Raw genomic sequence first — 27,541 nt, 5'->3', positions numbered from 1 at the left:
TCTGGGAACAAGGCAGGCACAGGAATAATCACAGCTGCAGGCGTAAGCACTGAGCAGCCAGCAACATGCTCATGCTGCTGGGTTTAAGAGCTCATCTGCTGGTTCCCTTCAGCCATCTGTGTTCATTCGTCTGCCTGGAGACTGAGCTAGCTAGTCCCAAGCTCAGCTGCAGGCCTTCATTTCTGACACTGATTATGGGAACCTCAACTGTAGGAGGAGCTCAATCTCCACCTAAAATCCACCCCCCCCCCAAAAAAAAGTAATATAAAGTAACTCTGTTAACTAATTTGTTTTAAATTAATTCTTTTTTTTTAAATTACAGTTTCCGATAAAGCACCCTTTCGATATGTCAATTATTTCAATATGTTAATTATTTTAAAATTCCTTTAAAAATATTTTATAGGGGTTTTTCTGCTCTTCTGTTGATGTTTCATAGAGTCATAGAATTTAAGAACAGAAGAGAGCATTATGATTATTTAGTCTGACCTGCTACACAACACAAACTGTTCAGAAACAATTTACAATCAAACAGTTATTTGTAGGAATTACCTGGTGAATAATTTGGGACAAAGACAAAATTTTCAGTTGTTTGTGAGTCATTCGCAAACAGATAAAGAGGCAAAATGTAATTTAAAGTGATTTGCTTTGAATTCTACACCCAGTCCTATTTATTACCTAAAAGCCACTCCGATACTACATAAAAATTATTTAATAGCAATTAACAGAAAACAAAGAAACTTCATGAAAAGAAAAAAGTTAGTAAAATATTTAGAATATTTGGATAGAAATTAATCATACTTCCAGTGTCGGATAAACTCTTTTTTTCCTCAGTACTAGCAGGTATGTTTTATTACTGTAGTACAAGCCATGTCTAATTACCACTAACAAAAAGGCACTAGCATCTGCCTCCCGCACAGCACAGTTGCTCTACAAGCAATGCAGATATTTTTTCAAGAAATTGAGATGTGTTAGCCCTTGCCTAGATCTGCTGTTTACCAGCTCATGATTACAAAGACAGGCTTTGGACCAACAGGTAAAGAAACCCCAAGGATTCAGAGTGGTCTGGCTCCTCTCTTTTATGAGGATGTGATCTGCTTCACGCTGCTTTGTCTCCGCTTTTCCAATTTAGCCCAGGTTCTATTCTTTAGGTGTGGTCCAGTCTAGGTTGGCTCATATCCTACAGGTCTGGTGTGGGCCAGTTTCTTTCCTCAGGAGCAGGTCTGGTCTGTAGGTGTCCCATGGTGAGACTGGGATTTTGTGGTTTTATTGGAAATTGGAAATCACAGAGCAGCTCAGTTCATCTTAGAATTTTATTTCTTGCATTTAGACAAAAATATGAGGGCAGGATATTGCTTTGATTTTACTTTTATTTGGCTTCATGTGGAAAATGACTGTACTCAGATCCTTGGATACAGTGATATTCAAATGTTCAAAGATAAAAAGGAGTTTGGAAGTGAACAGGTTTTTTTTTTCTTAAAGATCTAACTTGCTGCAATAAACTTGCCCAATGATATTAAAAAGGTAAAATGTTATATTTTATTTTAGAAAGGCCATTTTTTCCTGGCCTTATACTTAGCTATGTAGAGTATAGAATTCTGCATTGTGGTATGGCCAATTTACAGAAAGCAATTGTACTTATTTGAAAATGGATTTCATCTCTTTAATCTTTGTTGGCCCAGTTAACAAAATCTGTCTGTGCACACACTTCTTTATACAAAGTTGGTTGTACTTGGAGTTTGAACAATGGCTGATGAGGTCTGTAGTGAGACCTTCCTGACCAGCTACTAGGACTGGCCAGATGCTGGGGGCTACACGAATGGAAACCAAAATGGTAGGAACCATTGTGTGCATGTGTGAGACCCCCAGTTAGGTTTTAATTATAGGTTCTGGGCTCCAATCTGCAAGACTCCATAGGTCACTAGTGAACTACATGGGTGGATAGTCCAAAGATGCAAGGTCCAACCCCCAGGCAAGGAAATTATTTTGGAGGGCATTTTGGTGGAAGACTTGACATTCCACACGTTTTTGTAATTGACAGAGAGGAGCACTGCTAGGCAACCTATTTTTCATGGTAATGGTTTACATTTACCTTACATTTCACCTTTCATCTAACAGGTTCTCAAAGCGCTTTATAAATGATGGGCCTGCTCCTGTGCACTTTCCCAGTTAAAACTGTGTAGGAGTCTATGTAGTTAGAATATAATGATCCATATTGGAATTTGGTCAGGAGATCAGAGATAATACCTCTTCTCTCATGAATTTTTGTTCGATGTTTGGCACTTTTCTATTCATGAGTCTGTTGCCTGCCTAACACAAAGATCCAGATTTGTAAAAGTATACAGGTGTTGCTCTGCTCAGTGTCACAAAGCCTAAGTGTTTTAGACTGCTAAATCCCAGTTTGCTTTTCAGTGAGACTTGGGATCCCATGTGCCTCAGTCACTTTTAAAAATGAAACTTAGTCTTCCAAGTCACTTAGGCCCAGATTTTTCTCTGCTTCTCAGGGCAAGGCCTCTGAATGGATTTTTAAAGGTATTTAGTAGGGCTGTCAAGCAATTAAAAAAAATTAATTGTGATTCATCGCACTGTTAATAATAGAATACCATTTATTTAAATATCTTTGGATGTTTTCTACACTTTCAAATATATTGATTTCAATTACAACACAGAATACAAAGTGTACATGCTCACTTTATATTTATTTTTCATTACCAATATTTGCACTGTGAAAAACAAAACAAAAAATAGTATTTTCTCAATTCACCTAATCCAAGTACTGTTGTGCAATTTTTTTATCATGAAAGTTGAACTTACAAATGTAAAATTATGTACAAAACCCCCTGCATTCAAAAATAAAACAATGTAGAACTTTAGAGCCTAAAAGTCCAATCAGTCCTACTTGTTGTTCAGCCAGTCGCTCAAACAAGTTTGTTTACATTAGCAGAAGATAATGCTGCCTGCTTCTTCTTTACAGTGTCACCTGAAAGTGAGAACAGGCATTCTCATGGCACTGCTGTAGCCAGCGTCACAAGATATTTACATGCCAGACACACTAAAGATTCATATATCACTTCATGCTTCAACCACCATTCCAGACGACATGTCCATGCTGATGACGGGTTCTGCTTGATAACAATCCAAAGCAGTGTGGACCGACGCATGTTCATTTTCATCATCTGAGTCAGATGCCACCAGCAGAAGGCTAATTTTCTTTTTTGGTGGTTTGGGTTCCGTAGTTTCCGCATTAGTGTTGCTCTTTTAAGACTTCTGAAAGCATGCTCCAGACCTCATCCCTCTCAGATTTTGAAACGCACTTCAGATTCTTAAATCTTGGGTCAAGTGCTATAGCTATCTTTAGAAATTTCACATTGGTATCTTCTTTGAATTTTGTCAAATTTGCAGTGAAAGTGTTCTTAAAACGAACAACATGTGCTGGGTCATCATCTGAGACTGCTATTACATGAAATATATGGCAGAATGCGGGTTAAAACAGAGCAGGAGACATACAATTCTCCCCCAAGGAGTGCAGTCACAAATTTAATTAACACATTATTTTTTTAACGAGCATCATCAGCATGGAAGCATGTCCTCTGGAACGATGGCCAAAGCATGAAGAGGCATATGAATCTTTAGCGCATCTGGCATTTAAATATCTTGCGACACCAGCTACAACAGTGCCATGCAAATGCCTGTTCTTACTTTCAAGTGGCATTGTAATTAAGAAGTGGGCAACATTATCTCCCATAGATGTAAACAAACTTGTTTTTCTTAGCGATTGGCTGAACAAGAAGTAGGACTGAGTGGACTTGTAGGCTCTAAAGTTTTATGTTTTGTTTTTGAGTGCAGTTATGTAACCAAAAAAACCTACATTTGTAAGTTGCACTTTCATGATAGAGATTGCACTACAGTACTTGTATGAGGTGAACTGAAAAATAGTATTTATTTTATCATTTTACACACATATATTTGTAATCAAAACTAATAATATATAGTGAGCACTGTATACTTTGTATTCTGTGTTGTAACTGAAATCGATATATTTGAAAATGTTTAAAACCATCCAAAACTATTTAATAAATTTCAATTGGTATTCTTTTGTTTAACTGTGTGATTAATCGCGATTAATTTTTTTAAGTTACTTGTGTGAGTTAACTGCGATTAATCAACAGCCCTGGTATTTAGGTGCTTAAGTGCCATTGAAATCAGTGAGAGTTAGGCACCCCAATAACTGTAAAAATCTGGCTCTTAGGCCTTGCAGCTATGAGCAGCACACTACTTAAATACCTTTACAAATCTGAGCTAGAGGTGCACAGCTACAGAGTTCTAGAGACACTGCATGGCATGAGTACTGATGTGTGTTCAGAATCAATGGGAAGTCTGAATAGGGATTTTGTTGTTTTCTTATCATAGAATCACAGAAGGTTAGGGTTGGAAGGGACCTCAACAGGTCATCTAGTCTAACCTCCGAAGCAGGGCCAATCCCCAATTTTTGCCCCAGATCCCTAAAGGGTCCCCTCAAGGGTCAAACTCAAACTCACAACCCTGGGTTTAGCAGGCCAATGCTCAAACCACTGAGCTATCCCTCTCCCCTATCCCTCCCCTGTTCCTGCATTATTTCTTCCATTAAGTTAGTCTAACAGCAATGAGCAGGCTGTCCACAGAAAATAAATTACCTGTTTAACCTAGGAAGAGGTGGTAATGAAATGTTCAGGAGGATCCCTCAGCTTTTTTTCTCAAATAGGAGAGGTGGATCATCTTTTTTGGTCTAAAATTAATATTAGTAATATCTAGTGTGTATTCATTTGAATGAGATCCATATGGCCTCATCTCTCATTGAATAAATGGCCAATAATCAACTTTTTTTAAACTTTGCATTTTATTTTCCCATTAAAAGTTACATAGATACACTAAAAGCCCATGCAGTCATTAAATTATAAGGCAGAAGAATAGTAAAGATCTGAAACTCTCAAGTGTAATACAATAAACTTCACAGAAAGAAGAAAGGAATGTCCCAACACAGAGTTAAAAGTACTACAGACCAAACTAGTCAGGTCAACTAGTGAGCAGTTCAGGCAAATAACAGCACATCTAGAACAAATTCATCCCTTGGTGTAATTAGTCCTATTGTCATGATGAGCAATGTCTGTCCTCCAGTTTCATGTGGCATTTAAGGCAAGCAGGTGAATTCCTTTGTGCAAGAAAGAGAGAGAGATGCTCCCTATGTTGCAAGCAACCTCAGTTTACCAAGCACCCAATTCAGGATGTGTTCCCCAATTTTTATTGCTACCCAAAGCACATGATCAGATCCAGAAGGGAAAAATAAGTCTAAATGTATTGAGTGAGAAGTATAATGCGCAACGTCTTTTGGGGTAAGATTTTCAAGCATGCCTAAGTGATTTAGGCAGAAGTCCCACTGAATTTAATCTCCTATGTCATTAAATTGCTTCTAAATCCTGTCCTCGGAAACTAAAAGCAGCACTTACAAGATGACTGGAGTTGAGCAAGATTTATGTTGTGCATGTGTTAGCTGCAAGTTGTGAACATGTAGGAATGAGATTAGCTGATTTTGCTATTTAATATCTCTGCTCAAAACTATGTCCTGGAGTAACTAAATGTTTTTAACAAGTTGTAAATAAAGTAGACTTTGTCTATCTATTTTTTCCACAAAAAAGCAATAGCTCACTTCTTGGGTTGACTCCTGCTCCTGCGTGTTCAAAAGTAACAACAAATGAAATTAAAGAAGATTTCAAGAACCCCACAGAGATAGCCCAATACCTTTAAACATTTAAATGATTAACACAAAAGCAATTATACAGCTGCATAATCCCCACAGATGTTTATTTGATTAGCAATAATGTGGCAGCTGTGTAATCAGAATACTTGCATAGAAATTAGGTAGCATCTGTACTATTAATATTGTAAAGAAGATATAATATATAGGTAGGTAGAATTTTGTTTTATTTCTTCATTTGCTTCATGAAGAAAGCTGGGTCCAATTTAATTTGCATTGGAAATACAAGTAATAATTCTGCCTTATTAAATTTACAATATTGAACCAGACCCTCAGCTGTGTAAATTAGTGTAATCCACTGAAGTCATGCCAGTTTACACCACCTAAAGATTTGCTCTCATGATTATAAATTAATTTTGTTAATGGAAAGAATGCATTAATGCACAAACATTAATAAATAATAATAATGTATAGAACCTATTTAGGATTTTAAATGAGCAAAGCATATTACAGACTTTAACTGATTAACTGAAACTTTCATCATACACTTGAAAATAGTTCTCTTCTAATGAACTGATTTTAATATTTCTTGCTGGGATTTTCAAAGGAGTCCAAGAGAATTATGTACACAAATCCTACCGCGATTCAATAGGATTTGGAAATCTGAATTCCTTAGGCTCCTTTCAAAATCCCAATCTCTGCAATTTGTGGAGGCAAAAATCAGGCAATATACAAAAAGGTCAATGAATGGAATGGATACATTCTGAAAAGAAAGCGACATGGTAAATTAATCTTATATGTGTGTGGCTGGAGCTCAAATGTTTAGTTTGTCCCCTGTTGAAACATCCATCCAACTCACTGACATTGCTTCTCATCTCTTGTATTTTAGGCTTGCTCTTCTAAGCACTTCTTCCTACGGACTACGCACGTACAAGAACCATAGGGAGTCTCCACTGGGACCAGAACCTGAACATAAATGACATACACATAAATAATTCTTCTCCAGCTGGAGTATCCATTAGCTTCAGAGGTATCATAGAACTAAAATCAATATTCATTAGAACCTGAGGGCACTCAACCCATCATAAGATCAAGCCCACAGGGACTATTCCTGATATTACTGAAGTCAATGGGAGATTTGTTATGGACTTAAATGGGAGCAGGAGCAGACCTATACTGGCTATTCAAAGGATGCCAGGATAAGAGTAGTGGGGGAAGGGGACTCAGACCTGAAGAGAACAGAGAACAAGGGAAGACTAATCCATTCCTCTATCAAAAGTGGCAATCATAAAATCAAATAGCCTGATTATCTTCTCACTTATACCCAGTTTGCATCAGTGTAACTTCATTAGGTCGGCTCCTCAGCTGGACCGGGGCAGTCCAAGAGTCACTGAGAGAAAGGTGTATAAATGTTTTACACCACCTTCCATCCTTGCCCCCCACAAAATTGTGAGTTGTACCCAGTTTTAACTTGTTCCCAGCTGCAACAAAATATCAGAGGGGTGTTCTGGCAGCTGGGTAGTTCTGGAATAAATTCATAGATACCAAGACAAGAAGGGGCCATTGTGCTAATCTAGTCTGACCTCCTGTATAACACAGGCCGTAGCATTTCTCCAAAATAATTCCTAGAGCATATCTTTTCAAAAAACATCCAATTTGATTTAACAATTGTCAGCAATGGAGAATCCACCATGACCCTTGGTAAATTGTTCCTATGGTTAATTACCCTCACTGTTATAAATGTACACCTTATTTCCAGTCTGAATTTGTCTAGCTTCAACTTCTAGCCACTGAGTTGTGTTATACCTTTCTCTGCTAGACTGAAGAGCACATTATTAAAAATTGTTTCCTACGTAAATACTTGTAGACTGTAATTAAGTCACCACTTAACTTTGTCTTTGTTAAGCGAAACAGACTGAGCTCTTTGAGTCCATGTGTATGTCCACACTACCGCTTATGTCGGCATAACTTATGTTGCTCAGGGATGTGAATAAACCATGCCAACATAAGCGCTCATCCCGCCGACATCATTTCTGCTGTTCATGGAGGTGGTTTTATTATGCTGATGAGAGAGCTCTCTCCCTTTGGCATAGAGCATCTTCACCAGAGGCACGGCAGCGGCGCAATTCCACTGCTGCAGTGCTGTATGTGTAGACATGGCCTCTCCCAGGATTGCATTAGCTCTTTTGGCCACAGTCTCACACAGGGAGCTCATGTTCAGCTGATTATCCACCCGGACCACCAAATCTTTTTCACAGACATTGCTTCCCAGGATAGAATCCCCCATCCTATAAATATGGCCTACATTATTTGTTCCTAGATGTATACATTTATGTTTAGTCATATTAAAATGCATATGGTTTGCTTGCGCCCAGTTTACCAAGCGATCCAGATCGCTCTGAATTAGTGTTCTGTCCTCTTCATTATTTGCAGTTCCCCCAATTTATGAATTATTTGCAAACTATCAGTGGGGATTTTATGTTTTCTTCCAAGTCATTGATAAAAATGTTGAATAGTGTAGGGCCAAGAACCGATCCCTGTGGGACTCCACCAGAAACAGACAGACTCAGTCAAGATTCCTTGTTTATAACTGTATTTTGAGACTTATCAGTTAGTACTGCAGTGCTCTGGCCACACCCCCTTTCCTTCACCAGTCAATCCACTGGCCCTACATCACCAGAGGGAGTGCATAGGAAGCCAGTTAAACTAGTTTTATGACCCCTTTGCAAGACCAGAGCAGTACAAATGAGCCACACTGGGGTCAAGAATTGGCTTGCTGACCTCAATGACTTTACTTTCAATTTACAGCAGTATAAGTGAGAAGAGATTGAACTTTATCGACAGAGAAACTTCCCTTTCCCCCACCCTTAGCCTCATAATGTGATGATTGATTCCTTAATTCTATTGTACAGAAGTTATCTGGGTACTGTGCCTGTTGCGGTGGATTGGGTTTTTTAGATGATTCTGTATATTTAATGTTTTAAACATCTCCTCACCTCCTTTTCATTGGTCAATCCCAGTTTCTTCAAGTCTGTGAAGAAATAGTGAATGTTGTTCAAGATGACTTCAGTCTCCTCTATCTGAAACCATAAAATTGGTGTCCACAATTTGTCACACTACTTTCAAACATGACAATCTAATACATTTTCCATTAGCTGTAAATGTAAGCAGGGGAATGGTCCCGCTATTGTGGGGAACCTTTCTGACTTTTGCACTACCCTGGTGAAATGGGCTAGTGGAAGGATTTGAGTCCTCGCTTCCACTTTCTTTACCCAGAGGCCTCCCTGCCCTCGAGGACTCCCCTTCCACTCTCCTGTCTGGCAGAGTCATTGTAACCCCAACAAAACTGGGCCCAGGATTTCTGGGGGGCTTGACCCCCAACCTTGCTGTGGTCACCTAGGACAGGGGCTAGAGTGTCCCCACTCCAGGGTACTCTCTCTGCACTGGACACTTCCCTGACCCACTGATCACTGCATACAATTTAAAGCAAATACATTTAATCAGCAATTAGTTTAAAAAGGAATAAGGAAAAATGGGAAAGGTTAAAGGAAAACACATCACCACGCTCTGTGGCAGGGAACATCACAAACAGTGTCTCTGGAATATCAGGGCAGTTCACAGTCTGTTTCTTGTAGCTCCCAGGCCTCCTCAGGCCCTGGCTGTGCTGCAGGGATGCTGTGGGTTGGACACTCGGTCTGGCGGCGGCCACACGCTCTCAGGCTCTAGGTGGCAGGACCCTTCTTCCGAGTTTTGCCCCTTTCTCGTTAGGGTTACGATCCCCCTCCAAGTCTGGCCTACAGGGCCTCTTGGCTGGGGGCATCTCCCTGCGCTAGGCCCACTGCCCAGGGTCCCCTTCACTCTCCCCAGCTGCTCACCGCACCCGGGTCCGGACTGCTCCAGCCCCACGTCCACCACACTGTCTCAGCACTACTGCTGCTCTGCCTCCAGCTCCCTGGGCTGCTTCTTTGGCCCCTTGGCCTCTGGTTGCTACAGCTCTCCTCCCACGGCAGGTCGCTCTCTTTGGGCTGTGTCTCTGGCTCTGTGGCCGCGGCTCTGCTCCCAGCACAGGGACTGCTCTCTCTGGGCTGCTTTTCTGGCCCCCCTGGATCTGGCACAGCTTTGCTCCCCAACTCAGCTTGGGCCCCCGCTTTCTCCCTAGCTCAGCCCCACTCTGTCTGACCCAGGCAATTCCAGCTTGCATGAAGGACTGGGCCCTCCCTGGCCTCCTGACTCCCTGATTAGCCTGCCTCCCCTGTCAATCAGGCTGACCTGGAGCATTGGCCTCTTTCCTTTTGATACTGGGAGCTAGTCAACCAAAACACCCTCACTGAATATTAGTAAGGGGACAACAGTCCCCTTACATAAAGAAAAACAGCTGAATGATCACAAAAGGAAGGGGAGCGCAGAGGATAAAATAGACCGATTTTAGAAATACTTGAACATTATTCTGTAGCATTTTTTCTTTTTCTTTCTGAGCCTACTCCTGTGAAGTGCCCTTCTGAGCCTACTCGAGTGCTCTTTACTGCCATTATCTTAACAGGACGTGCTCTGCACCTCACCAGGTTGGTATTTTGTGTGCATGCTCAGTTTTCAAAAATGGCTAGCTGCGTCTTCTGGCAGTTTCATGTTTTACTTAGTTTATCTAGACCAGTTCACGTATAACTCACATGGGCTCAGTCTGAACTTCTTGGTGGACCCCATGACTGTATTTATTTTATGAGCTAAATATTAAATGGTGAAAAAGATACCTGAGGAACTCTTGCCAGGATGAGCTTCTGAATATTGTTGACAGTCTTCTGGTAAGAGGGTGAGTATTCCCCACACTCAGGTGGCCCAGAAAATGCCTCAAGGACACACTCATGAACAATGCCCCTTAAAAATATTGTATGAAAGTAAAGATCTAAAATTACCAATGAAGCATTTCATTAATTGTCATTTTGCTTGCCTTTTTTCTCTCTAATATTTTGTTTGGTTATGATTGTAGTTTTCTGCATCTTCCTAACACCAGATATGACACAGGGTTTATACTACCACTCCCCTGCTCCTTCCCCCAATTTCTCCCCAGCCTCCCTACCCCCAGTCTTACAGTTCTGCAAATAAGCATTTTATTTAAGGTATTTAACAAATTTGATGCAACTTCATATTTTGCAGAGGTGCTCTGTATTCAAATAAGAACTACCCAGATCATCAACTGGTGTAAATTGACACAACTCCACAGTGGATCTAAGCCAGTTTACACCTACTGACAATCTACCACTCAGAGCCTTATTTTCAGAAACACTTGAACACTCACAACTTCAGCTGAAGTCAATGGGAGCTGTGGGTGCTCAGCAGCTGTGAAAATCAGGCCTAGAGAATTTAAATAAGGCAGTTTTAATGGTAACAAAAAGCAAACTGTGGTTGCTTTTTGGGCACGGTCTGTGCAGTGCTTACTGCCTGTGGAAGGTTTTTTGTTTGTTTGTTTTTAGAGGGAGTTTAGGATAATATATTTGCTAGCAGATGTAATTCAATTCAATACGTACCATATCCAGTCAAAGTCAATATCTTGGCACTCGCCATAGCACCACTTGCAGAATAATTCTGCACTTAAAACCCTATCTGTCGTCTCAGGCAGTGTGGTGTATTTGTCCCTGAAGAAGCCTTCAAAGCCAGACTGTGTTGTTTTCTTAAGTTTCAGATCTTTAATTCCAGAAGAAATAAGCGGACAACCTGTGATCCAAAAATATAAGAAGGAAAGGGTGAGCTCCAATTCATGCAGGGAGATGGGAACTCTTTGGCGGGGGTGAGGTCAGTTCCATAGCCATGCAGCATTCACCCAAAGCTGCATTTGTTTGTATTTGTGTGATACTTAGGTATTGTTAAAAATTATTTTCTGCACACACTTAGGTAACTTCTAAACATTAGAAGTTAGCATTTGATCCTGAAAGGTGCTAAGCCCTTACTCTAAAGAGAGGCACACTCCTGATACAAGCCCCATTAAAGTCAATAAGAGGATCATAACTATCACAGTATCAGCCAAATTTCTTGACTTTTTAATTTGAGAAGATTTTTTGAATGAGAGGAAACTTAAGGAGCTTGGCTTGTTTAGCCTAACAAAACAAAGGATGAAGGGAGATATGATTGCTCTCTACAAATACATCAGAAGGATAAACACCAGGGAAGTTTATTGTAAACACCATGAGTTATTTAAGTTAAGGACCAATGGTGGTGCAATGGATATAAATTGGATAAGAACAAGTTTAGGTTTGAAATTTGATGAAGGTTTTTAACCTTCAGTGCTTTCCAAGGGCTGTGGTGAGGGCAAAAAACCTAACTTGTTTTAAGACTGCACTTCGCAAGTAAAGGGAGTGGAAGGTATGATGGCATTGCTTGCAACAGCATATGGCCCATCTGCAACAGCTATTAGCAAATATCTCCAGAGGCCAGATATGGGACACTAGAGGGGAGGGCTCTGAATTACTACAGAGATTTCTTACCCGGGCCTCCACATGCTCAGGGTCTAACTGATGATTTCAGTACTTGAGTAACTCAGCCAGTGTTTATGGACCTGCTACAGGAGTGGGTGGGTGAAGTTCTATGGGCCTGCAATCTGCAGGAGGTCAGACTAGATAATCATGATCATGATTCTGGCCTTAAAGTCTGAGTCTGTGACCACCTTGGGATGTTTCAGATGTCTAATCCTTTTGATTGTTTTGTTTCACTATAGGACGAAGATTTTTCTGAGCAAGAGAAGCTAGTTTTGTTTGATCTCAGGTAACAATTAAACCTCTTTCAGGTTTGAATGGTTGATCTGTCAAAAGGCTTTCCATTAAGATGCTTAAGAATGATTACTATTGACAGTTGAGAGGTATTTCATTTTTTTAAGCCCTGGAGAAGCACATGCCCCATATACATAGCAATCTGATATATGTAAAGCATGCGACACCAACCTTGCAACTACACCAAGATGTCTCCAAAACTGAGACGCTACAGGTCCAAAAGGGAGTCTGTTCTTCTAAACCAGATAAGGATAAATTTCTTTCTGCTGGTAGGGATTGGATGGCTCAGGGCAATGGCAATGGGGTATAGTCTTTGAAAGGTGCTTACACTCTGAAAAATGATTGTGTAAAAATGGCATCGTGAGTAGAGGATGGTTGGAAGTTTTCCATCAAAACTGTTTTTTAAGATAATTGAGTTTTCAACAAAACAAAATTTGTCATGAAAACTGCTCCACATAAAATACTGAGATTTTGTTGCACCATTTTTGCAGAAAAACAAAAATATGTTTTTGTGTCAGGAGTTTTGGGGGGAGGTGGGGTTGTTTGTTTGTTCTACCAAAATTTGACATTTTTATATAAAAATAATTTCTCACCAATTCTAATCATGAGATCTATTTTATTCTATCTCAATGATTTTCACATTTTCTATCATCTTAAGCACATTACAATAATTTCTGAGCTCTTATGCAATGTTTATCAATACCCTATTTTATGCTATTACTATTACTCTCTCCAGTGGGGTCGGTGCCACTAGAGGGGACAGAAAACCACACTCAGGTGGTGTGTCGGTTACATACTTCCCCTAGCTGAGGAAGCGCGTTCCAAGCTTCAGAGACTTCCCAGTTGAAACCCTGGTCAAGCCCCCCTTTGTAATACTAACAGACCCTGGTCATTGGCAGGTGGGATCGAACTGGTGGCCTCTGGAGCTTAGTGCATGAGCCTCTACTGGATGAGCTAAAAGCCATGTGGCTGTTTGCTAAGGCTGTAGAGCAAATTTGTTAATCTCTCTCTCTGTCTCTGCCTCTACATGGGACAGAACACCACACCCAGGAGGTGTGTGGGTTACAGAATCACTGCCCAGGAGGCTGTGGCCACCAGAAAACCCCCTGGTAGCCATATGGCCAATTTCTTTCCAGGTCTAACAAAACTGTGAAACACAGAGGAGATTGGATGTTTCATAGGATTGGTAATGGGCTACAGAGCCTTTTATCTCTAGGTTACAAGTTTGAATCCAGCCTCAGTCATCAGCAATTAAAGGTTGCTACTATCTGGTGGTGGTTGTTCAGTAGCTAAGGAGTCTCTTGTTAGTATTTGTATCAGAGTAGTGCCTAGAAACTGTAGTCCCGTTGTGCTTTACACTATAGCAATCTCAATCCAGTTCCCAGCATTACATCCCCATGTCACCCAAAATACCAACACATTTGGCTCTAACTGGCACTCTTGTTGGCAGTCACAGCAATTAACTGGAACTTATACATTCAGATTAGTAGTCAGACACATAATATCCTAATTTACATATGCAAATACAGCCTTAAATCCTGCATTTCTTGAGCATTCCAAAATTCTGACTGAAGTCAATGGACGTTTTGGTTATGCAAGAAATGCACTATTTGCATGCACACATTTGAATGTTTACACATGAAAAATTTCTTGGACAGAGGTATGGGTGCAATTTTAGAGGTTCGGCTGAGGTCCTTCTGACAATTGGGCCTGATTTGTAATTGCATCTTTTTAAAAATAAAGCCAGGGCATATCCATGGGCTTTGTAGTGTTAATGCAAACTAGGTGGTTGGACTTAAATTCTCTGTCTTTGGATGGATATTGACTGTTAGAGTAATACTAATAGTCAGATTGTAGGCTATACTAGAATATATTGGTTTAAGCAGCTTATTTTCAGAAGACAGTTAAATCCTGTGAGTTTATAAAGTATTAGTGCTTTGTAAACAATTGTTATTGTTATGTGTTTAGAATAACTCTATAAATATAACTCTGGATCCCACATTACTTTTTCACCCGTGATTCTGTGAACAAAGACACAGGATCAGATCCATAGTAAAAACTTTGTATGTGCTGCTTTCTATGTTTTACCAGTACGAGGAACCTTTGATTGTGTCCTAAGCCCTTTAACTCCTGCTACTATCCCTTAGCCTGTCTGTTTTGAATCAATATAAGAACACAAGAATGGCCATAGTGGGTCAGACCAAAGGTCCATCCAGCCCAGTATCCTGTAAACCGACAGTGACCAATGCCAGGTGCCCCAGAGGGGGTTAACCTAACTGGTAATGATCAAGTGATCTCTCTCCTGCCATCCATCTCCACCCTCTGACAAACAGAGGCTAGGGACACCATTCCTTACCCATCCTGGCTAATAGTCATTAATGGACTTAACCTCCATGAATTTATCCAGTTCTCTTTTAAACTCTGTTATAGTCCTAGCCTTCACAACCTCCTCAGGCAAAGAGTTCCACAGGTTGACTGTGCGCTGTGTGAAGAAGAACTTCCTTTTAGTTTTAAACCTGCTACCCATTAATTGCATTTTGTGGCCCCTAGTTCTTATATTATGGGAGCAAGTAAATAACTTTTCCTTATTCACTTTCTCCACACCACTCATGATTTTATATACCCCTATCATATCCCCCCTTAGTCTCCTCTTTTCCAAGCTGAAAAGTCCTAGCCTCTTTAATCTTTCCTCATATGGGACCCGTTCCAACCCCCTAATCATTTTAGTTGCCCTTTTCTGAACCTTTTCTATTGTCAGTATATCTTTTTTGAGATGAGGGGACCACAACTGTACGCAGTATTCAAAATGTGGGCATACCATGGATTTATATAAGGGCAATAAGATATTCTCGGTCTTATTCTCTATCCCTTTTTTAATGATTCTTAACATCCCATTTGCTTTTTTGACTGCCGCTGCACACTGTGTGGACATCTTCAGAGGACTATCCACGATGACTCCAAGATCTTTCACCTGATAAGTTGTAGCTAAATTAGCCCCCATCATATTGTATGTATAGTTGGGGTTATTTTTTCCAATGTGCATTACTTTACATTTATCCACATTAAATTACATTTGCCATTTTGTTGCCCAATCACTTAGTTTTGTGAGATCTTTTTGAAGTTCTTCACAGTCTGCTTCAGTCTTAACTGTCTTGAGCAGTTTAGTATCATCTGCAAACTTTACCACCTCACTGGTTTATCCCTTTCTCCAGATCATTTATGAATAAGTTGAATAGGATTGGTCCTAGGACTGACCCTTGTGGAACACCACTAGTTACCCCTCTCCATTCTGAAAGATTTACCATTTATTCCTACCCTTTGTTCCCTGTCTTTTAACCAGTTCTCAATCCATGAAAGGATCTTCCCTCTTATCCCATGACAACTTAATTTACGTCAGAGTCTTTCGTGAGGGACCTTGTCAAAGGCTTTCTGGAAATCTAAGTACACTATGTCCACTGGATCCCCCTTGTCCACATGTTTGACCCCCGAACTCTAATAGATTAGTAAGACATGATCTCCCTTTACAGAAACCATGTTGACTTTTGCACAACAATTTATGTTCTTCTATGTGTCTGACCATTTTATTTTTTACTATTGTTTCAACTAATTTGCCCAGTACTGACGTTAGACTTACCAGTCTGTAATTGCCAGGATCAGCTCTAGAACCCTTCTTAAATATTGGTGTTACATTAGCTGTCTTGCAGCCACTGGGTACAGTTGTTGATTTAAAGAACAGGTTAAAAGCCATAGTTAATAGTTCCGCAATTTCACATTTGAGTTCTTTCAGAACTCTTGGGTGAATGTCATCTGGTCCCGGTGACTTACTACTGTTAAATTTCTCAATTAATTCCAAAACCTCCTCTAGTGACACTTCAGTCTGTGACAATTCCTCAGATTTGTTACCTATAAAAGACGGCTCAAGTTTGGGAATCTCCCTAACATCCTCAGCCGTGAAGACTGAAGCAAAGAATTCATTTAGTTTTGCTGCAATGACTATCATCTTTAAAAAGAAAAGGAGTACTTGTGGCACCTTGGAGACTAACCAATTTATTTGAGCATAAGCTTTCGTGAGCTACAGCTCACTTCATCGGATGCATACTGTAGCTGTAGCTCACGAAAGCTTATGCTCAAATAAATTGGCTAGTCTCCAAGGTGCCACAAGTCCTCCTTTTCTTTTTGCGAATACGACTAACACAGCTGTTACTCTGAAACCTATAATCTTTAAGTGCTCCTTTTGTATCTCGATCATCCAGGGGCCCCACTGGTTGTTTAGCAAGTTTCCTGCTTCTGATGTACTTAAAAACCATTTTGTTATTACCTTTTGAGTTTTTGGCTAGCTGTTCTTCAAACTCCTTTTTGGCTTTTCTTATTACATTTTTATATTTAATTTGGCAGTGTTTATGCTTCTTTCTATTTACCTCACTAGGATTCGACTTCCACTTTTTAAAAGTTGCCTTTTTATCTCTTACTGCTTCTTTTACATGATTCTTAAGCCACGGTGGCTCTTTCTTAGTTCTTTTACTGTGTTTTTTAATTTGGGGTATACATTTAAGTTGAGCCTCTATTATGGTGTCTTTGAAAAGTGTCCATGCAGCTTGCAGGGATTTCACTCTAGTCACTGTATCTTTTAATTTCTGTATAACTAACCTCCTCATTTCTGCATAGTTCCCCTTTCTGAATTAAATGCTACAGTGCTGGGCTGTTAAGGTGTTCTTCCCACCACAGGAATGTTAAATGTTATTATATTATGGTCACTATTTCCAAGAGGTCCTGTTATAGTTACCTCTTGGACCAGATCCTGCGCTCCACCCAGCACTTGATGAAGAGTTGACTCTCCCTTTGTGGGTTCCTACCAGCTGCTCCAAGAAGCAGTCCTTTAAAGTATTGAGAAATTTTGTCTCTGCATTTTGTCCTGAGGTGACATGTACCCAGTCAATATGGGGATAATTGAAATCACCCACTATTATTGAGTTCTTTATTTTGATAGCCTCTCTAATCTCCCTTAGCATTTTATCATCACTATCACTGTCCTGGTCAGGTGGTTGATAACAGATTCCTACTGTTATATTCTTATTAGAACATGGAATTACTATCCATAGAGATTCTGTGGAGCATGTGGATTCATTTAAGATTTTTATTTCATTTGATTCTACATTTTCTTTTACGTATAGTGCCACTCCCCCCACCGCACGACCTGTTCTGTCCTTCCGATATATTTTGTACTCTGGAATGATTGTGTCCCATTGATTGTCCTCACTCCACCAGGTTTTTGTGATGCCTATTATATCAATATCCTCCTTTAACATGAGGCACTCTAGTTCACCCATCTTATTATTTAGACTTCTAGCATTTGTGTACAAGCACTTTAAAAACCTGTCACTGTTTATTTCTCTGCCCTTTTCTGATGTGTCAGATTCTTTATGTGAATGTTTCTCATCTGATCTGGCCCATACTTTATCCTTTTCCATCCTCTCCTCCTGACTAAAACCTAGAGAATCTCTGTGAATAGACTCTCCTCTAAGAGAAGTCTCTGTCCGGTCCACATGTGCCTCTGCAGCAATCTGCTTTCCCCTATCTCTCAGTTTAAAAACTGCTCTGCAACCTTTTTAATGTTAGGTGCCAGCAGTCTGGATCCACTCTGGTGGAAATTAAGGGAAATTAAGGAAGAAGTAATGATGCTGCTGGAAAATTATAAATTATTTACTCACCATTCTGACACTGTTCGACTTCACAAAAGCGAATTCCTTCAGGAACAAAGATAAAGGAATGGACATGGGGAACTCCATCCTACAGATTAAAAACACACATGAAAGTAAAACTGCAATGTACTATAGTATAACTTTTAAAAAATGAACAGAGAGAAACAATTATCCAGAATATATGTGCTGCATTACACTAGCATTTTTATATACCTGTTCTAGACGCCGCCATGGTACCTCTTGAATGTAGGCCTTGACATACACCACATGACAGTATGTTGAAATGAAGTGATTGCAGATATCCAGGGCAAATTGTTCTATAGTTTCAATCTAAGAAAACAAATAACATCTTAGAGGGCACCAGTTACGTAATGTATATTGGCATACAGGTCCAGATCACTGTAAATGTTGTGATAAAAATGGGTTTTGTGGCCAATATGGATGCCATTCAATTCTGGGTTTATAAAGACAATGTCTGTCTAACGCCTGAGCACAATGCATTCTAAATTGCAATAGGAGCTAAAAAGTCATGTTTTGTCAGAGATCCCTTAGTCCTTACGTAAAGTAGGACTCACACCAAGGAAAGGACAGAGCAAGCTAGAATCACTGGATTGAAGTCTAGTCACTACTAGAACCTGACCCTTAGAAGATAAAATGTCAAAACACTCTGGGTGAGTGCTCTGATTCAATAATAAGAACTGAACAAGGATAAAAGCTAAAGATGGGGTTTAATTAATTAGACTGAGAATTTGGTACACAGTGTGACATAATTAGGCTATTTAGAATTAGGACATTAAAAGACTAGCTGATGAAACTAAACTGAGGATAGTGATACTTACCTTCTTTGAAAAGCACTTTGAGATCGACTGATGGAAAGCACTGTATAAGAGCTAGGTATTATTTTTGTTGTTATTATTTATTATTTTATTAAAGAGTGCACCAGCTGTCCAAGGTACCCGAAGACAGGGGTGAAAACAGTGCTGGCTTTATCAGATAAAAGTCTGTCCGAAAACTAAAGAGGGGTCCAAATTCCAATATTCATATTCAGAATTGGATTCATACTTTTCCGAAGTTCAGGGGTATCAGACACAGGGGATCTGGCCTGATCAAATACAAAAAACATTCATGATAAGAGAGGTCAGCCAAGCCTAAAAATGTCTTCAATATATAAAATATAGATTATTCACATTTGTGCACCAAATACCAGATGAGAGAGTCTATTTTCTGTATGAAGAATTAGTACTGGAAAAAGAAAAGACCCGGTTCAAAATCTTGAAGGGAACCTTAGTGCCAAACTGGAAAGCAGACAGAAGAAGAAAAACAAATGAAAGAGAGTAGGCATTTTGATCTCACCCAAACTCTCTTCACCTTTTGCCTAGAAAAGAGCTTCTGGAACTGGATGAGTTTTGGAAGGGGACAGGACAGGACAATGAAAGAGGAAGGAGGATGGTTTGATATATGATGACAACAGAAAAGTAAGTACAATGGCTACTTCCAAGTAAATTCCAAGACAACATCACAAACACCAATCAGTACAATACTAAGTAGAAGAGTTTAAAAGAATACCCCGTTGCATTTTGCCAAAGCAATGACGGTGTTCTTCATGGTGTCAGTAGGGATAACAGCAGAATTGTCTCCCTGCGAGTATTCATTGACAGAATCCAGTCTAAGATGTACACAAGCTTCCACTTCTTTAATGCAGTGTTTCTTGCCATCTCTTCTAATGCGAAGAAGCTTGATCATGTTCTTTCCATACTCAGAATTTAAGATTTCCAGATCTTCATTCTGCAATAAGAACACATGCATTTTCTACTCAGGGGAGATCCCAGTTACAATGGAACCAGAGTCTGGCTTAGCTGGATCAAAGACCTGTTTCCTTATCAATAAATGGTGATATTTTTATTTCTGTGGTTACCTATGATAATTAAAATAAGTAATGGTGATGGTGTGAAATCTTGGCAGGAAGAAAGGAAACATTTTAAGAAGATACTATTATTAGTGTATTTAACATTTATATTGCAGTAGTGCCTAAAGACCTCATCTATTGTGGGCTTTGTTGCATTGGGCACTGTACAAACACCCCAGGTAATCTGTCTATAGTGTGGAACAAATGTTCTATTTGACACAGGGAGATATAACATACCACTACGGATATTAGGCCTGATGTACCACTATGTTACTCCTCATATATATATTGGCTGTGACTCCACTGAAATCAGTGCTAGGCTGAAATCAATGGAGTTACACCACCATAAAATGGGAATTACAACATTGCAGAATGAGGCCCATTATTAATTATTATTTTATTTTAATTTATTTTATTACTACTACTACTACTATTGTGGTAGGGCCCAGGGACCCCAATCATAGAACGGGACCACACTGTACTAGGCACTGTGCAAACACATTTAAAAAAAGACAGCCCCTGCCCCAAAGAGCTTACAATCTAAGTATAAGAGAAGAGACAACCAATTAATACAACAAATGGGGGAGAATAAGGAAATAATCAGACTGTGATGGAATATACGAACCGCACCCTGTCCTGGAAGGGGTTAAAGGATGGTACTGAGCCCTGCCCCTCCAGCCTTGCATGCTCCAACTGGAGACAGGGTTGAAAAGGGAGAAAACCCAGCTGTCAGGGTTCCTTCCCCACTCTGAACTATAGGGTACAGATGTGGGGACACACATGAAAGACCCCCTAAGCTTATTCTTACCAACTTACGTTAAAAACTTCCCCAAGGTACAAACTTTGCCTTGTCCTTGAACAGTATACTGCCACCACCAAGCGTTTTAAACAAAGAACAGGGAAAGAGACCACTTGGAGACGTCTTCCCCAAAATATCCCCCTGAAACCTCCACCCCCTTTCCTGGAGAAGGCTTGATAATAATCCTCACCAATTTGTACAGGTGAACACAGACCCAAACCCTTGGATCTTAAGAACAATGAAAAATCAATCAGGTTCTTAAAAGAAGAATTTTAATTAAGGAAAAGGTAAAAGAATCACCTCTGTAAAATCAGGATGGAAAATACTTTACAGGGTATTCAGATTCAAAACACAGAGGATCCCCCTCTGGGCAAAACCTTAAAGTTATAGAAAACAGGAATAAACCTCCCTCTTAACATAGGGAAAATTCACATAAAACAAAAGATAAACTAAACTACCTTGCCTGGCTTACCTATACTGGTTGCAATATTGGAGACTTGGATGAGGATGGGTTGGAGAAGATGGATTTCTGTCTGGCCTCTCTCAGTCCCAAGAGAGAACAAACACTTAAACAAAGAGCACAAACAAAAGCCTTTCCACCCCACCCCTCCAAGATTTGAAAGTATCTTGTTCCCTTATTGGTCCTTTGGGTCAGGTTAGCTGAGCTTCTTAACCCTTTACAGGTAACAGGATGTTGCCTCTGGCCAGGAGGGATTTTATAGCACTGTATACAGAAAGGTGGTTACACTTCCCTTTATATTTATGACACGCCCCCCCAAATCACAGATAGGGTGAAAAACTGGCTATGATTTCTTCCTGGAGCTCTAGGATAAAACAGAGTTAATAAGACACATTCATCTCTAAATATAGTACTAACTGTATAAAAACTAACAATATTTCCCACATCTTAAGGATGATTTGGACCAGTTGATTCTGGGAAACTTTCACGGGAGAGTGCATCAGCCACTTTGTTAGAAGCTCCTGAAATGTGTTGTATTTCGAAATCAAAATCTTGGAGAGCTAAACTCTACCGAATAAGTTTTTTGTTATTTCCCTTGGCAGTATGAAGCCACTGTAGCGCAGCATGGTCGGTTTGCAGGTGGAAACGCCATTCCCCAAACGTATGGGCATAGCTTTTCCCGAGCGTAGACAATGGCGTAACATTCCTTTTCACTGATTGGCCAGTGGCTTTCCCTCTCAGACAGCTTCTTGCTGAGAAACACAACAGGATGGAGCTCTTGATTTGGTCCTTCCTGCATTAAGACTGCTCCCACACCATACTCGGACGCATCTGTGGTTACTAGGAATGGTTTGTCAAAGTCTGGGGCCCTTAGCACAGCGGCAGACATGAGTGTTGCTTTAAGCTGGTTAAAGGACTTCTGACACTCTTCAGTCCACTGAACTGCATTTGGCTGTTTCTTTTTGGTTAGGTTAGTCAGTGGGGTGTCGATTTGGCTGTATTGCGGTACAAATCGCCTGTAATATCCGGCCAGGCCTAAGAAGGATTGGACCTGTTTCTTTGACTTTGGGACAGGCCACTTTTGGATAGCATCCACTTTGGCCTGTAGGGGATTGATCGTTCCTTGACCCACTTGGTGTCCAAGGTGAATCACTCTGTTTAGACCTATTTGACACTTCTTAGCCTTAACCGTTAGTCCTGCCGCCCTTATGCGCTCGAAGACTTTTTGTAGATGTTCTAGGTGTTCTGCCCAGGAATCCAAAAATATGGCCACATCATCAAGGTAGGCGACTGCATATTCTCCCAATCCCACTAGGAGACCATCTACAAGTTTTTGGAAGGTGGCGGGTGCATTCTGCAGCCCGAAAGGGGGCACATGAAATTCATACAGCCCAACACAGATTCATAGATATTAAGGTCAGAAGGGACCATTGTGATCATCTAGTCTGACCTCCTGCACAATGCAGGCCACAGAATCTCACCCACCCACTCCTGCGATAAACCTCTCACCTATATCTGAGCTATTGAAGTCCTCAAATCATGGTTTAAAGACTTCAAAGTGCAGAGAATCCTCCAGCAAGTGACCCGTGACATGTGTGACGAAGGCTGACCTTTCCTTGGAGGATTCATCTAGCAGTACCTGCCAGTACCCCTTGGTTAAGTCCAAGGTAGAGATGAACTGGGCCTGTCCCAGTTTCTCCAATAGTTCATCTGTGCGTGGCATTGGGTAGTTGTCTGAGCGAGTTACAGCATTTAGCTTACAGTAGTCCACGCAAAAACGTATCTCCCTATCTGGTTTGGGAACTAGAACCACTGGAGATGCCCATGCAGTCCAGGGGCGGGGGTGGGGGGCGGATTACACCCACCTGTAGCATATCCTGGATCTCCCGTTCTATAGCAGTTTTAGCTTGAGGAGACACCTGGGAAGGTTGGGCTCTAATTGGGTGAGCATTACCTGTGTCAATGGAGTGGTATGCCCATTCAGTCAGTCCTGGGGTGGCTGAGAACACTGGCACATAGCTAGTGCACAGCTCCTTGATCTGCTGTCGCTGCATACGCCCAAGGGTCATGGAGAGGTTCACCTCTTCCACGCCACCATCACTTTTCCCTTCGTAGTAGACACCTTCAGGCCACTCAGCGTCATCTCCTCCCTAAGCTGTAAACTGACAAACCTTTAATTCTCTGGAATAAAAGGGCTTTAGAGAATTAATATGGTACACCTTAGGCTTTTGGACTGAGGTGGGGAATGCTATGGGATAATTAACAGCTCCCAGGCGCTCTTGGACCGTGAATGGCCCTTCCCACGACACTTCCATTTTATGGGCCTGGAGCGCCTTTAAGACCATGACCTGGTCCCCTACTTTGAAGGACCACTCTCTGGCATGTTTATCATACCAGACTTTTTGCTCTTTTTGAGCATCTTTTAGGTTTTCTTTAGCAAGGGCTAAAGAGGTTCAGAGGGTGTTTTGTAGGTTGGTTACAAAGTCCAGAATGTTAGTTCTTGGAGAAGGTGTAAACCCCTCCCATTGCTGCTTCACCAACTGTAATGGGCCCTTAACCTCGTGACCATATACAAGTTCAAATGGTGAAAACCCTAACCTGGGATGTGGTACAGCTCTGTAGGCAAAGAGCAACTGCTGCAACACTAGGTACTAATTATTAGAGTGCTTGTTTATGAATTTAAGTATCATGGCCCCCAAAGTTCCATTAAACTTCTCCACCATGCCATTTGTTTGATGGTGGTAAGGGGTGGCAACCAAATGATTTATCCCATGAGCTTCCAAAAGGCTTTCCATAGTTCCTGCCAGGAAATTAGTTCCTGCATCTGTAAGGATGTTGGAGGACCAACCTACTCTGGCAAAAATGTCTGTTAGTGCCTGGCACACACTTTTAGCCCTGTTGTTGCTTAGAGCTACTGCTTCTGGCCATCGGGTGGCAAAATCCATGAAAGTCAGTATGAACTGCTTTCCTCTGGGTGTCTTTTTCGGAAAAGGACCCAGAATATCCACAGCTACTCACTGAAATGGAACCTCAATGATGGAGAGGGGCTTTGACCTGGTCTTGGTGTTTTCCCACTCTTTGGCATACCTTGCAAGATTGGACATAGGCAGAAACATCCTTGCCCATTCCCTCCCAGTGGAATGATCGCCGCAAATGGTCTTTGGTCCTGTTCACCCCAGGATGGCCACTAGGATGATCATGGGCTAAGCTCAAGAGCTTTCCCTGGTACTTAGTTGGAACTACCAACTGTCTCTGAGGATGCCAGTTTTCCAGGTGTCCACCAGAAAGAGTTTCCTTGTATAAAAGTCCTCTTTCTACAACAAACCAGGATCAATTAGAAGAGTTGAGAGGCAGTGGGTTGCTCCATGCCTCGGTCCAAGCTCTCTGGAGGCTTTCATCTGCTTCCTGTTCGGCCTGGAACTGTTCCCATAATGCTGAAGACATCAGTTCCTCAATGGATTGTGGACTTGGGCTTGGTCCCTCTGGAAGCGATGCAAGTGATGGGGCTGTTTCCGTTGGTGGTGAACCGCTCTCCACTGGTGCACTATGGGGTATTTCAGGCTCTGGCTGAGCCTCTTGTGTAGGGTCATTTGCTGCTGCTGCCAATGCAGGCTCAGTGGTGCCCTCTGGTGTTGGAGCTGTAGACGGGGTTGCAAGCACTGGACTCAGTGCTGTCAATGGTTCTGGTGCTGGTTGCTTCGCCAGTTTCGGTTCAGAGACTGGCTTTGGCTGGGTCTCTGGGACTGGATCCACTACGGACGTTGCAGTCGTTGGCAGGGGATCCAGTTCCACCACCACCACCTCCACCTGGGTCTCTGGTAACACAGACGGGGCCCTGCTGGAAGGCTCAGAAACAGGGATAGGTGTGGAAGCTTGCTTAGTCTGGCTGTGGGTGACCATACCCACCCTCTTGGCCAGCTTTACCTGGTTGGCCAAGTCTTCCCCCAGCAGCATGGGAATGGGATAATCATCATAGACTGCAAAAGTCCACATTCCTGACCAGCCCTTGTACTGGACAGGCGACTTGGCTGTAGGCAAATCGAAAGAGTTGGACTTGAAGGGTTGAATCGTCACTTGGGCCTCTGGGTTGATTAAGTTGGGGTCCACTAAGGATGGATGGATAGCTGACACCTGCGCTCCAGTGTCCCTCCATGCTGTAACCTTCTTCCCGCCTACACTCAGTTTCCCTTCGCTCTAAGAGTATCTGGGAGGCATCTGGGCCTGAGGACCTTTGGTGTGACCCTGGTGCAATGAACTGTAATCTGTTGGGGTTCTTGGGGAAGGTGGCCTTCACATGCCCTAGCTCATTACATTTAAAACATCACCCAGTTGATTGGTCACTAGGGCGAGGTGAGTTGCTGGAGAATGGTGTGGTGGGATGATAAGGTGTCTGAGGTTTTCCTTGGGATGTAGGTGGGTCCTTGGGTTGCCCCCGGTGATAGGGTTTTGTTTCGGGTTGCCCCTTCTGATATTTGCCCCAACTGCTCCTAGTTTTTTTTCTTTCTGCCACCTCCACCCATTTGGCTCCAATCTCCCCTGCCTCGATTACAGTTTTGGGCTTCCCATCTAGGAAGTACCATTCAATTTCCTCAGGAACACCCTCTGAGAACTGCTCCATTTGCATTAGGAAGGGCAACTCTTCTGGAGATTTAACACTTGCTCCTGATATCCAAGCATCCCAATATTTCACAATGTAGTAGGCATGTCGGGTAAATGACACATCTGGTTTCCACCTTAGGGCTCTGAACCACCGACAGGAATGCTCGGGTGTTAGCCCCATTCTGACTCTCGCCTGGGTTTTAAAATGTTCATAACTGTTCATGTGTTTCTTAGGCCGCCACGTCTGCTAAGGGTCCACTAAGCTGCGGCCTGAGCTCTACCATGTACTGGTCTGTAGAAATGCTGTACTCAAGGCAGGCCCTTTCAAAGTTTTCTAAGAAGGCCTCAGTATCATCACCTGCCTTGCAGGTGGGGAACTTTCTGGGATGGGAAGTGATACCTGGAGCAGGATTGCTAGGGTTGATTGGTATATTCTGCTGAGCCCTTGCCTTCTCCATCTCCAGTGCATGCTTCCTCTCTTTTTCTTTCTCCTCCATATCTCTCTTGTGGGCAGCTTCCTCTGCCTCCACCCTGGCTTTTTCTGCCTCCATATCCAAGCGCCTTAAGGCCATCTGTCTATCATGCTCTTTTTGTTTCTCTTCAGCTTCGAATCTGGCCAGCTCTAGTTTATTAGCTGCTTCACTGGTAGTCATTTTCCTGCTTTCTTGTGCTTCACTCTAGCTATACCCGAGAGTTAGGAAAAAAAAAAAAACTTGTGAATTTCCCTGCAGGAGGTTAACTACCCTGCCTTTAGGTAGAGAAAACTCCAGCTCAAAAAGAAAAATCCCTTTGTAAAAAAACCTAACACCTCTATCTCCAGGCAGACAGAAAACCCTCTACCTGCTCTCAGCTTAAAAAAACCCTCTTTGGGTCTGTGCTTTTGGTTCAAAATGATCTCTGGTTCAAAATGATCCCGCCGCTCTGCCACCATGTCAATGTTCCTTCCCCACTCTGAACTCGAGGGTACAGATGTGGGGACCTGCATGAAAGACCCCCTAAGCTTATTCTTACCAACTTACGTTAAAAACTTCCCCAAGGTACAAACTTTGCCTTGTCCTTGAACAGTATACTGCCGCCACCAAGCATTTTAAACAAAGAACAGGGAAAGAGACCACTTGGAGATGTCTTTCCCCAAAATATCCCCCCAAGCCCTACACCCCCTTTCCTGGAGAAGGCTTGATAATAATCCTCACCAATTTGTACAGGTGAACACAGACCCAAACCCTTGGATCTTAAGAACAATGAAAAATCAATCAGGTTCTTAAAAGAAGAATTTTAATTAAAGAAAAGGTAAAAGAATCACCTCTGTAAAATTAGGATGGAAAATACTTTACAGGGTATTCAGATTCAAAACACAGAGGATCCCCCTCTGGGCAAAACCTTAAAGTTACAGAAAACAGGAATAAACCTCCCTCTTAACACAGGGAAAATTCACATAAAACGAAAGATAAACTAATCCGCCTTGCCTGGCTTACCTATACTGGTTGCAATATTGGAGACTTGGATGAGGATGGGTTGGAGAAGATGGATTTCTGTCTGGCCTCTCTCAGTCCCAAGAGAGAACAAACACTTAAACAAAGAGCACAAACAAA

At 41.5% G+C, this 27,541-nt stretch overlaps 1 protein-coding gene across 2 annotated transcripts in view; it reads right to left on the bottom strand.

Moving 5' to 3' along the window:
• Nucleotides 1–6,241: 6,241 nt before the first annotated feature.
• Nucleotides 6,242–27,541, bottom strand: part of LOC140916571 (uricase) — a 42,807-nt gene continuing 21,507 nt past the window's right edge. Inside the window, exons 1-8 of one of the 2 annotated variants that reach the window (XM_073358230.2) lie at nucleotides 21,363–21,487; nucleotides 19,752–19,970; nucleotides 18,399–18,515; nucleotides 18,195–18,273; nucleotides 11,251–11,437; nucleotides 10,477–10,600; nucleotides 8,725–8,808; nucleotides 6,245–6,694 (exon numbers count right to left, since the gene is read on the bottom strand). In XM_073358230.2, the coding sequence (XP_073214331.1) occupies nucleotides 6,614–6,694; nucleotides 8,725–8,808; nucleotides 10,477–10,600; nucleotides 11,251–11,437; nucleotides 18,195–18,273; nucleotides 18,399–18,515; nucleotides 19,752–19,928 (849 nt within the window). In that variant the 5' untranslated portion in view covers nucleotides 19,929–19,970; nucleotides 21,363–21,487 and the 3' untranslated portion in view covers nucleotides 6,245–6,613. Of the gene's footprint in view, nucleotides 6,695–8,724; nucleotides 8,809–10,476; nucleotides 10,601–11,250; nucleotides 11,438–18,194; nucleotides 18,274–18,398; nucleotides 18,516–19,751; nucleotides 19,971–21,362; nucleotides 21,488–27,541 lie in introns of those variants that run through there. The other variant, XM_073358229.2, reaches the window with a different exon arrangement.

This window comes from Lepidochelys kempii, chromosome 8 (assembly GCF_965140285.1).
Source record: "Lepidochelys kempii isolate rLepKem1 chromosome 8, rLepKem1.hap1, whole genome shotgun sequence".
Classification (NCBI taxonomy): domain Eukaryota; kingdom Metazoa; phylum Chordata; order Testudines; family Cheloniidae; genus Lepidochelys; species Lepidochelys kempii.
The sequence above is the reverse complement of the archived record's forward strand: the minus strand, read 5'-3'. Positions and strand labels throughout refer to the sequence as shown.